Genomic DNA, 11,247 nt, shown 5'->3' on the forward strand with positions numbered 1-11,247 from the left:
AACCGGGGGCACAGAAACTGCATGTGTCTGTGTCTCAGGCTCCTATCCATGTTTTTTTTATGAGTTGCTTTAAAGGAACAAGCAGTGGAACTAATGCAACCAAATTAAGCCCATGTGTGTGCAGAACGTGGTACTCAGGAAAGTGTGCCTGGTGTCCTGTCAACCAGGCAGAGCCAAGGCAGGGTGGACCCAGCGCCTTCCAGTACAAGCACATCAGTTGTGCTTGTTTGCTCTTCTCAAACTCCCAAGCTCCAGATGTCCCCAGAGCCCTCCTTAGGGCTACTTGCAAAAGGACCTTGGTGATTAGTGTCCTCAGCGTCCTCAGTTACATTGCACATGGAAGTAAAAGTGTCATCAGGAGTGATTCTGCTTTCCTTGGAGTTTTCAAATCTCTGAAATTTAAGCCACTTCTTCACTGTTCACACAAGACCAGATGGACAGCAGCAACAGCTTTGCTACTGCACAAACAAGGCTGAAGTTTTAATTTGAGTCCTGCCCCCTGAGTTCAGGGTAGCCATTAGCTTCATTGGAGCAAGGGTTTCACTTGCCAGGCTACTGCAGGGGTCGTTGGCACATCCTTCATGCCTGCTCTGGTATCTTCTCTTTTACCTTTGGATTTTGGCTGTCTCACTTTTGTCAAAATATCTTAGTTTAAAACCTTTGGCTTTGGTCTTACTTGGCTTTCCAACTAACTACTGCTGCATTTCATAGAATGGTTTGGTTGGAAGGAACCTTAAAGATCATCTAGTTTCAACCTCCTCTTCATGAGCCCACTGGCACATTCAGTTTAGTGTCCAATTTGTTGTGTCACAGCAGAGTTTGCAGGAGGCTGATCCACCTCTTTCTCTTTTTGGGCTTGCTGAAGGTATCTGCTGCACTTTCCTCCTCCTTTTTTCTCCCTCTGTTCAGCCTGATTTTTTTCCCATGTCATCCACGTCAACCACTCTTGCATCAGTTTTATGTTTTATTAGCCAGTTTTCAGACTATCTTGACATCTTCCTTCACCTTGGCCTGTCAGTCACCTTTGAGATTCATTTGGGAGAGAAGTGAAGAGCACAAAGCTGTTTTGTCTCTGTAACTGTTCCGTGAGCACATCCAGACACCAAACTACACACTGCCTTGAACGGTACATGAAACAGTGTTTGGGTTCTGACCACAAAATTAGAGAATAATTTAGGTTGGAAGAGGCCTCTGGGAGTCTTCCGGTCTAACCTCCTGCTCAGAACATGACTAACTTCAGATTTAGAGCCAGCTTTGAAATTAGAGCAGGGTTTTGTCCTGTTGAGTTTTGAACATCTCCAAATAGTCTCCAGTTCACCTTCTGCAAACTTTAAGGAGACCAGCTGGAAAGGGCAGCTTTTAAAAACACAGTGGGGGAAGTGAAAGTAGAGTGTAGTCTTTTAGCTACAGAGGTCTTTTGAGGCCAAATGTCAGGCTCTCAGCTGATGGGAGCTGTTACAGATCCATCACTCAGTTCAAGGGAATAAAACTCATCTGAGGAACTGACTCCATGCTTCAACTCAGGACACTCATCAGACACTGCAGAGTAGAGCTGGCCTTGGCACTTCTGCTGGGTTCACCTTTAGCCATTTAGTGTGCCTATAAAAAAGGTGATTCAGCCCAGAGGAATTGCAGTTACAACATTTATGATAATTACACTTCCAAGTAGTCCCATGGAAAAAAAAAAAGAAAATAATGTGGTAAATAAACAAGATGGCCTAGTTTGAAAAGCATTGTGGATCCTTTGGAGTCCTGTTATATCACCTCAGAAATGTGGCTATGCAGGATTCATCCTGTTAGTGCACTGACTCCAGCTATGCCTGTGGAGCACAGGTATACCTTTTGGTGGTCTGGGCGGGAAGCCAGCACACTTGCCTTAGATAAGCAAATGAAACCTATGAATAAATAATATGCATTTTTTCCATACTGCCAAGCCTCCCATTTCAGCTGGGCCAGAGCACAGAGAGCATATAAAGTTTTGTAATCATCTTTATGCCTGTTATGAAGATAGTGGATGTGACAGCAAGATGCACTTACCTGCTGCTGGGTGTGCAGCATGCTGGTGAAAACCCCATGAGAAATAGCTTTTAATTCCATGGACTGCTCACTTGCCTTCCAGACAACTCCAAGACATGGCTGCAGCAAACCCACATTCTGCATGTGGGCAAATGCCTTGGCAGCAAATCTACCGTTTAAATTCTCCTTCCTGATTCCCTCAGGGGGAGGAGGCAAAGAAGGGCATAGAAGTAAAAGCAGTCATTGGAAACTCTGCCCCTCCAGAGACCGTGCCCGGTGTGAGCATGGAAAGGCTGTGTGTGTTCTGTTCTTTTGAGGATTGTTCTTGACCACCATTTCCTTTCTCCTGCCAGAAAACCCCGAGCGGGCTGCTCTGTATTTTGTCTCCGGAGTGTGCATTGGACTTGTCCTGACCCTGCTGGCCCTGGTGCTCAGGGTGTCCTGCCGGACGGACTGCAAACGCTCCTCCTCCAAAAAGCCTCCTCGGGAGCGGGAGAGCGACAGTGACAGCAGTGACAGCGACGACGATTCGGACACCACCTCGGACCTGTCTGCCCGCAGGCACCGCAGGTTCGAGAGGACTTTGAACATGAACGTCTTCACTTCGGCGGAGGAGCTGGAGCGGGCACAGCGGCTGGAGGAGCGGGAGCGCATCATCCGGGAGATCTGGATGAACGGCCAGCCCGACATCCCAGGGACCAGGAGTCTCAACCGCTACTACTAAAGTGATTGGGAGTCCAACTGTCCTGCCCTACGCCCTGGGGCTGCTCCACACATGATAGAGGAGGGGGGGGGGCAGAATATTTTGTGGGTGTATCCCCTTTTCCTATCAGGTGTGCCACCTGGAGTGGTGTGGATGGACAGCAATAAAGCTTTCCCCATCTCCTTCTCCCTGACATGTTGCTATCACCCCTCTTCACGGACACTTTCTGGTTTCAACAGAGGTGGTTGCCAACTTCATTTCTTAGTAGCAGGCAGGAAGGTGACAATTACAGTCCTCCCACATGAGATATGGTGTTCAGCACGCTGCAATATGAGTACTCCTCTCTTGGCTGAGGAGAGAAGTCTCCCAGGAGTTGGTTTTCATTTAGGATTTTTTGGTTTCCCTTTCCTGAGGACTGTGGGAGCACTATGAACGAAATGACAAATCTGGAGAGATGATTTGAGGAGGGAGGGGGAAGTGCATCCTGACGGATTGTCTTGTGACTTCAGAAGCCATGAGATTACCCTGATTAAACCCAACAGCAAATATGACTTGTTAAGAACTGCGGGGTGGGGGGGAGGGGGATTCTTCCATCGTGAAATCATCTCGGTGCTTGGATGTTCGCCATAGTGTATTCAGTTATTTATGGCTGTCTTTTCATCTTCCTTTTCAATGGGAACATTTAGTTTTTTTACTGACACCTCAGGGATAAAATCCTATTATTTTTTTGAGTCTGTTCTCCCTGCTGGCCCCTGTCAAACACAACCCAATCCACCTCCAACAGTGAAATTATGGTAATATAAGAGATGTGTCAGTGACTGGTGAGAAGTTAACAACCTCAAAGAGGTTGAAAAAGGTTTTCTTTTTGTTTTGTTTTAAATATATATATATATATTTGAAGATGCTGCACAGGAATGTGCCTTATTCTTTTTGTTGTTGTTGTTGTTAAACTACAGTTTTCCTATGGATAGCAATGCACAATGTTTTATATATTTTATTAAAAAAAAAATAAAAAATAAAAGGTCTGTGTTTACCAGAGGAAAAATCAAGACAGAAGAAGTCACATATGACAACAAAATGGGTAATAAATGCTAAATAAACTCTGGTTTGCTTCAATGGGTTTGAATTTGCATCCTCGGTTTTGGCACAAGTGTTGCTTGAGGGAGATGCTTTAAAAGAGCAGCACACCTCTGCAAGCAATCAAGTCTGATGTTTTCTGCATGCTGGAAACTGAAGGCACTTTTTTTCTTTGGCTACAGCCCATCAGTCCACTTCTGTGGTGTACATGGGCAGGAGCAGCTGAGCAGTGTGGTGGTTCTCAAGGGGCCATCCTAAAGCCTACCTATCCCCAAGACTCAAGTCATAGCTGGGCCAGAAGCAAATGCTAAATGAACCAAAAAAAAAAACATATGCAAGAAAAGGTGCAATGTTTTAGTGCTTCTTCAGTTGTCCCATGGAGTATTCCATGGGATATCACCACTGTGCTCACTCCCAAGTGCCAGTTCACATCACTTCAGTCATAGAACTTGCTGTTTTTAACATCTGTGTGACACTGCTGTCGCCTGCATGACTTTGGGTTTGCTCCTCTCTCTTAAATAGGCATGTTAAGGGTTATATATATAACATATATATATTAAGGGTTCACCAAATGCTGACAGTGCAAATAAAGATGAAAAGCTCTGACTACCCACAGCTTTCCCTGAGTCTTAAGGAGATCTTAGCACAAGATAACTGAGGATGTTTGAGTGGGGCTGTAAGGGTTCATGTGCTGTGACAAACAGCTGCATGGTGGGACTGTTCCCTGGCACCAGGGGCCTTCTTGGCGCTCTTTGGGATCACCATGGGGCTCTTTCCCTGGCTAAGGAAAGCTGCATCTGAAGTGCCCACAACTACTACTTCTGGCTCTTGCAGGGTGAGAACAAAGTTGAGTAACTGCAGCTGGTCATACTGGTTGATGAGAGGTGGCTTCACTTGGGAAGGCAATTCTAGCACTGCAGGGCAATTCTGGGTCCTGGTGCCATGAAGATTCAAATGGAAATACTCAGTATTGGACTGGAATGTAATTTTGCAGCTAATATTTAGAAATAAAGCAGGAGGCAGGTCCCAAGCCCTTGATTCCCATCGCCAGGTGCTTTAGCTGGAATGTTGATTGTACTCTGCTGAAGGTGTTGAGGAGCAAAATGATGGGGTGAGGTCAGAGGGATCAGTTTTGTTGGCCATGTGTTTTCCCCTATAACCATACAGGTCCTTAGCCTTGGTGACTAAAGAACAGCATATTTACAGATTTAGAGTGCTGTGTCCTGGGAGATAGCTTGCAAAACTGATTTTAAAAATGTTATAAATGAATGGATTTATGGGTATGATTTTCCCAAAGGATTTTTTTTTGACCAGAGGAAAGAGCAACAGTGGTAAATCTGAGTATACCTGATATGCATCCGAGGGATTAAAATATCTGCTTCAAATGTAAATCACAACAGAACTTGAGTTACAAATGGATGAGCAGTTCTCCCTTAGCATTGCTAGTGCTGCTGTAAATCTTCCAGATGAAGTCTGCAATACAAAGGAGCAGAGTTGAGCAGACAAGCCCATCCCAAGCTTGCCCTAGGTAAGAAGATGTAACACAAGTAGTCTCACTGCCTTCATAGCACGTGCAATACCTTCATGTACCTTCTGGCTCCTGTTTTTGTTCTCAGGGAGCTACATTTCTAAAAAGACAGAAGAAAAAAGAAAAAGTGCAATCCTTTGAGCAAAATAAAAAGACTTTAAGTCATTCTGTAACTATTTCTGGATTTGTCCTGAAAGTGCTGAAAAGTTTATCTGGGGGACAAAACACAGTCAAAATTTGTGGGGCAGGAGTTGGTGGTTTGCTTTTAGATCTATCAGTGGAGCAAAATCAGTCACCTAGAGTATAGAAGAGCTGGATTCACTGGGGGCAGGGTCAAATCTGTATTTGTTACCCCACAAAAAAGTATCTTAAGTTTACAGAGGTTTGGACCTGTCTAGTTTCCATCTTTTGTATTGTACTCACCGTGTCATATGAAGTATTAAAACACTCATAGAGCTAGAGAGCAGGGAATAAATGCTTTTCTATCAACCTAATGTGAATCTCTCTTGTAGGAGATTATGCATAGCTCTTCTCTCTTACTTCCATGCTTACTTAACTTTTTACAGTAAAGTGAAATAATATTTCCAGAATAATACTATTCAAATTCCCTGCGACAGATAAAGGAGTTGAAATAAATTTGTCCTGTTTCATGAATGAATTTCTTAATCAGTGACCTTTTGGATAAAAAGATGCTGAGGTAATTTTCCATGTGGATCTGTTCTTTATGCCTCAGTTTAAGTTTAGAATTTTATAACTGAGGATAACAGAACGATCCTAGACTCTGAGTTGTTCCGCCATTTGATAAAAGGGGGAAGCACATGACACTGTATTTAAAAGAGTCAGCATTGTGGTTGCCATGTACCATCAGCCGGGCTGCAGGCTTGGGGCAGATGAGCCTTGAGAAGTAAAATGCCTGTGCTGGATACTTTCTCACCTCTACAAGTTACAGGATTAGTGGCCACAGAATTGTGCAGTTTCGTAGCTTGTACCATGTTGGCTTTGGAAATGAATGTGGTGGGTTGGAAATTACAGTTCATCCTTCTGGGAGAAGCCAAACACATGGGAGTGATGGATCAGGCTTTCAAAGCATCTAATTGATGTTCGTTATCCTCCTGTCTGGTGGGACAGATGAGGCTGGTTACAGAAGTCACAGCTGTGTGTGGAGAGATGGCAGAGAGGAAGGTTATTCCAGTCAGATACCCACTCTGCTCTCCTACTCACTCCCCATTACCCCTGACTTCTCAGGGCTGATTTCCCCTCCCACTATCATTTGGCCCATCAGCACTGACCTCTTTTGCAGACCTGTGTTCAATGTACCCTGAAAATCTCAGTAATATGGTGTTTGCTGCCTTTCCCATGTCCACCCCAGTGTTCATATCCTCGATGAATTCCAGCTGGTTAATGAGGCATGACTTTCCTTTCCAGAAACCTCAGTGCCACTACTTAACCCCTTGCCTGCCATCTTTCCCAGCACCCCAGGGGCTACACAAATAAAATGAGCTCTCTGAGCTGCTGTACTGCCAGGATATACAGCATATGCCTGTGGTGCTGCAGGGAATCTGAATTTCCTTTTGTGCTGCATGGAGTGTCTTGAGTTTCTGGAGGTGTCACAAGCAATTAATCATCTTAGGCTGGCCCAGAAATCCTTCTGCTCAGAATCATTACGGAGGTCTTCATCACAGTGAAGTTTTAATAATGCAGTCTGAGGTTCTAGTGTCCTTAGATACCCCCAAAAAATAATTCTTGGTGGTTTTTGCTTTTTCTTGTCCACTCATTAGAATTGGTGCAGCTTGCCCCTTCACGTAATTTCCTCCTTTTTTTGTCCATTAGTCTATTTTTGTGGTTGTCTCAATGACTATCAGTTAAACAGAGTGAATCAAAAAGGCAATAATGGTTTTGGTTCCTCACATGGCAGCTCACTTTTATGTTGCACTATTTGTGCATTGCTACACCCCTGGTCTGAAGGTCTTCATTCACTCTTAGTGGATGTGGTGGTTTAGGAGTATTTAAGCAAATCAGTTGCTTTGGGGGTTTTTAGTTACTCACCACTGAATGGATCTGTGACAGTGAGAGTGATGCAATGTCACCATTTGGAGTATTGCATCAGGAAGCCCTGGGGCACTGGTGTGATGTCACTGGGAATTACATGTGGGCTGACCCCTGACCATGAAAGCTGCTTGGAGGTGTATGTGCCATGGATGCTCTGGGAGGTGTGTTTTGGTGGACGCTTGCTCATATCATCAAAGCCTATCAGTTCCCATGTGAACCTCTCTGGAAGGATATGTGGCTTTGTCCTCAAGGCTAGAAGAGTGCAACTGGCTCATGATTTCCCTTCGGAGGTGTCTGCTTGCTGACATAGATACATTCCTTGTTTGAGTACCTGGAAATTTGGACAGAACTACTCCAGTCAGGTTTGATGGGTGTCAACACTGATTCTCTTTTCCCTCTGTCTGTTTACTAGTGGATAGCTCCAGAAGGTCCCCAGGAGAGGAGGTCCTGCACCAACATGCTCAACACTGAACTTCTGATCAGACCCCTGGACAGGTTGGGAATGGGGGACGGGATTCCTGCTGCCAGACCTGTAATCACCAAACAGGGTTTCCTGGCACTGAAGCTTCAACAAGAGCCAGGGGAATGGAGACACGTTCTGATGGCAAAAGGCTGTTGACGTAGTACTGGGGTGCTGTGGTTATGGACAGGCACCTGTGATATTCATCACTACTACTACTGCTGCTACAACCTGCCAAAAAGGGCAAGATTTACTGGCCTGCTCTTCTAGAACCAGTTCCTGAAGGACCTGAGGGACAGTCTGATTTTTCAGTGCTGGAGAAAACACTAATTTGGGGTATAAATTACCTACCTATATGTATTTGTCAGTGATGGCTTCACAGTGCATTTGTGCACTTGCAAACACGTGGTTGCTTCCCCAACCACTCAGGTGTTTTGTTACAACTGCTGTCTCTTCTTCCCTCCCATCCTAATGACAAAATGAATTGGTAAAACTAAAGCCTCATCAAGATCTGAGCAAATAAAAGTATGTTTTATTTTTTTTCATTCTACAGTAACAGAGTCTAAATAAAGCACTTGGAAAAATAGTCAGGTAGAGATTTTTTAATTTTGATTTAAAGCTATTAATTTTAAAAGAGGGTTCACCAAAGAATATGTCATGTTTTCTTATCAGCTGTCCTTCTAAAGGAACTTCTAATCAGTGGAGGTGGGCCTGCTATTGTGCTAAAGCCCAATCCATCATTCTTTGGAAGTGTTTTTTCTTTTATATGTCCCAGTCGCTCCTGTTACTCCTTTGCTGAGTAACCCTTCAGCATTTGCCTCCATTTACCCCATAGATTGCCCAGCTATGGCTGCAGCTGTAATTTGTGGCAGACCACGTTCCTGTGGCTGACCTCTCCTCCTTCTTTACTTCTCCTGGATGGCCAGGGACCTGTGCTACCTGTTTTTCACTTGCTGCTGAGGAAACATGGAGTTGTGGCACTGGAATGGATCTTGTATTTCAATAGTTCATCTGCCATTGTTCTGTTGTGGACTGGGGGCAGAGATGGGGGGGAAGGAAAAATCTCAAAACTTTGGTTTGGATTGGTTTTTTTTCTGTTAAAGGACATTGTTCTGAGCAAAGCTGGGTGACTGAGAAGGAAATTCTCATGTTGAGGCTGAGCTTGAACAGGGCAAATGCAGTCTTGAGGGGAACCTATTTCTGCCAAGGCTTTGTGTCCTTTCCTAAATGAAAACATTGCCACTTTGGCACCTCCTGAGAGCTTCAATCATTTCTCCTGCATAATAAGCTTATGCTTTTGAACCAGAAATTTTCCGAGGAAAAAGAGTGGCAGCAGATGGGAAAAAAAGTCAAGTTTCTTTCTTTGAGCTATGAGAAAACACCTTTCCCTTTTCATTATGACATCAAGAAGAAATATAAGTTATAGGGTTTTGATGGAAAGTGTCATTTAAAAAAACTTGAAATGGGACATTTACGTGAAAAGGTATATTCCTTTGCAGTTTCTGGCAGAGTATTGACTTGGCTTGTTTATTTTCTGGTTGTATTTGGAGTCTGATGTGACTCTGTATCATGAGTGAAACAAAAATTCCCTGCAGCACTTTTCTAGGGATGCGGTGCCATGCTGGAAAAACACCCTTTGGCTTTTGAAAAGGCAGTAATTTGTACATTCCATTTCTCGCAAAAGTCTTTAAAATCTCTTTTTTATGAGGAATGGTCCTCTTCTCATTCCCAGTGTGAGGGGACTTGTTAAATGAATGAATTGTTTAGAAAGGACAGAAGTAGTTCTCCTTCCTCCAGCTCCTGCATTTTTGAAGCCTCTAGACCACCCAGGAACAGCAGAGTTCAGAGGCATCTTATGGTTTTTCAGAACTGTTCTTTGTATGAATTTCTTTCCTTTCTGGAAAAAGCTCTGTGCTGCTTTGAAGGAACAGACCCGGCCATATCTGTGTGTGGTTGTCCTGAGTGTCCAAGTTCCCAATGTGATTACGGTACCAGTAAAACATCTGTGCATTCCTGGCATCTTTTGAAAGGGCAGTTTAAGAGAAAAAGTTCAAGAAGGATCAAGCAAACCAACGTGAGATTTTTCTCCTGCAACTGGAAGTGGTCTGGCAATGACAAGTTTGCTTCTGAGAACTGACTGAAAAACCAGAAAAAGTGATTTCTAATGATACTGCCTTGAAGACTACAGACCTCACCAGACAGAACTTCCAGAGGATGCTTTTCCTGGAAGGGAAGGTTAAATGCTGCCTGACAAGACCCTGAAACCTGCCACCCACAGTCTTGGTGTACTTTGGAAACTCCCCTGATGTTTCTTGTACTGGGGTTGCTGGTGGAGAGGAGAGGACAGGACAGGACAGGACAGTGTCAGGAACAAGAGGTCTGGGAAACAGAGAGCCCCTTGCATTTAAGCACCTCACTTTGCAGCATCCAGGTCCCTCTCCGAACCTCCAGGCATTCCAAAATCCCTCCCAGCTGAAGTTCGTTTGCCTGATGACATAGGTTATGACACAGTCTCCAGTAGGTTACTTGATCCTTTTGGAAGAGAGGTCAAACCTTAAAAGTTTTATTTCCAGAGCATGACCCACTTTCAGCAGTGAAAACTTTTTCTGGTGCAGAATAAGTTCTCTTTACCTTCTGCAAAAGAAAGATCCTATTTCTTCTTGTAAGCAGCTTGGTGTGGTTGGAGCTGTATGGCCAACTGATGGGATGTGATTTACCACAGGCATATTTATACTCTGGCTATGAAATATACTCAGTTTTCCAGGATGGAAAAATGCCATTTGAATGTGAACAAATTATATTTACTTCCTTATTGTAAATTGCCGTTGAAAACCAAAAGCAGCGGTGACAGCAGTTAGTGTTTATGTCTAATACACCCACACAGATCTCTTCCAGGGAAAGGATGAAGGAGTAAATAGTTTCTGAGTGTATCATTTTAATTTGGACCATTTCTAGTTCATATCAAGTTATTATAGTGACATAGAAAAACAGTTTTTGACTTGTAATCTGGAATATTTCAATTAAAAATTGCCTAACAGGGATGAATCAAGAAAATCCATTACAACTAACCCTTTTCCACAAAGCTGCTCTTTTTTTTTAAGCTAGCAAATCTTTTGCTGAAAACTGCTTAAGTAATCCTATTCACCAGGAGCCATTGAAGCTGAAGTTACAGTCAGGCTGCACGTAAACCAGACTTTTTAAATAACAGCAAAAATTAGGGCTTGGAAGAAATTAACATGTGATGGTTTCAATGTGATGGGAAATTTTTAATCATTGTAGGGGATTCCTGAATGACATTCTTCCTTCTGGAAAAGATGGAAATTCAGAAAAGGTCTTGACATGTGGTACAAAAGTGCTATTAGGTGGTCTGAAGAGCTCTTTCCGTCCATAAAATGTGATGAGACCCTCTTCTGT

General features: G+C 43.7%; 1 protein-coding gene across 6 annotated transcripts in view; it reads left to right on the top strand.

Annotated features, from left to right (window-relative positions):
- Window positions 1-3,835, top strand: part of EVA1A (eva-1 homolog A, regulator of programmed cell death) — a 212,955-nt gene extending 209,120 nt beyond the window's left edge. For all 6 annotated transcript variants that reach the window (XM_064650679.1, XM_064650684.1, XM_064650680.1 and 3 more), the window contains one exon: window positions 2,370-3,835. In XM_064650679.1, coding sequence (XP_064506749.1) covers window positions 2,370-2,740 — 371 coding nt within the window. In that variant the 3' untranslated portion in view covers window positions 2,741-3,835. The remainder of the gene's footprint in view (window positions 1-2,369) is intronic.
- The last annotated feature ends 7,412 nt before the right edge of the window (window positions 3,836-11,247 follow it).

This window comes from Pseudopipra pipra, chromosome 3 (assembly GCF_036250125.1).
Source record: "Pseudopipra pipra isolate bDixPip1 chromosome 3, bDixPip1.hap1, whole genome shotgun sequence".
NCBI lineage: Eukaryota > Metazoa > Chordata > Aves > Passeriformes > Pipridae > Pseudopipra > Pseudopipra pipra.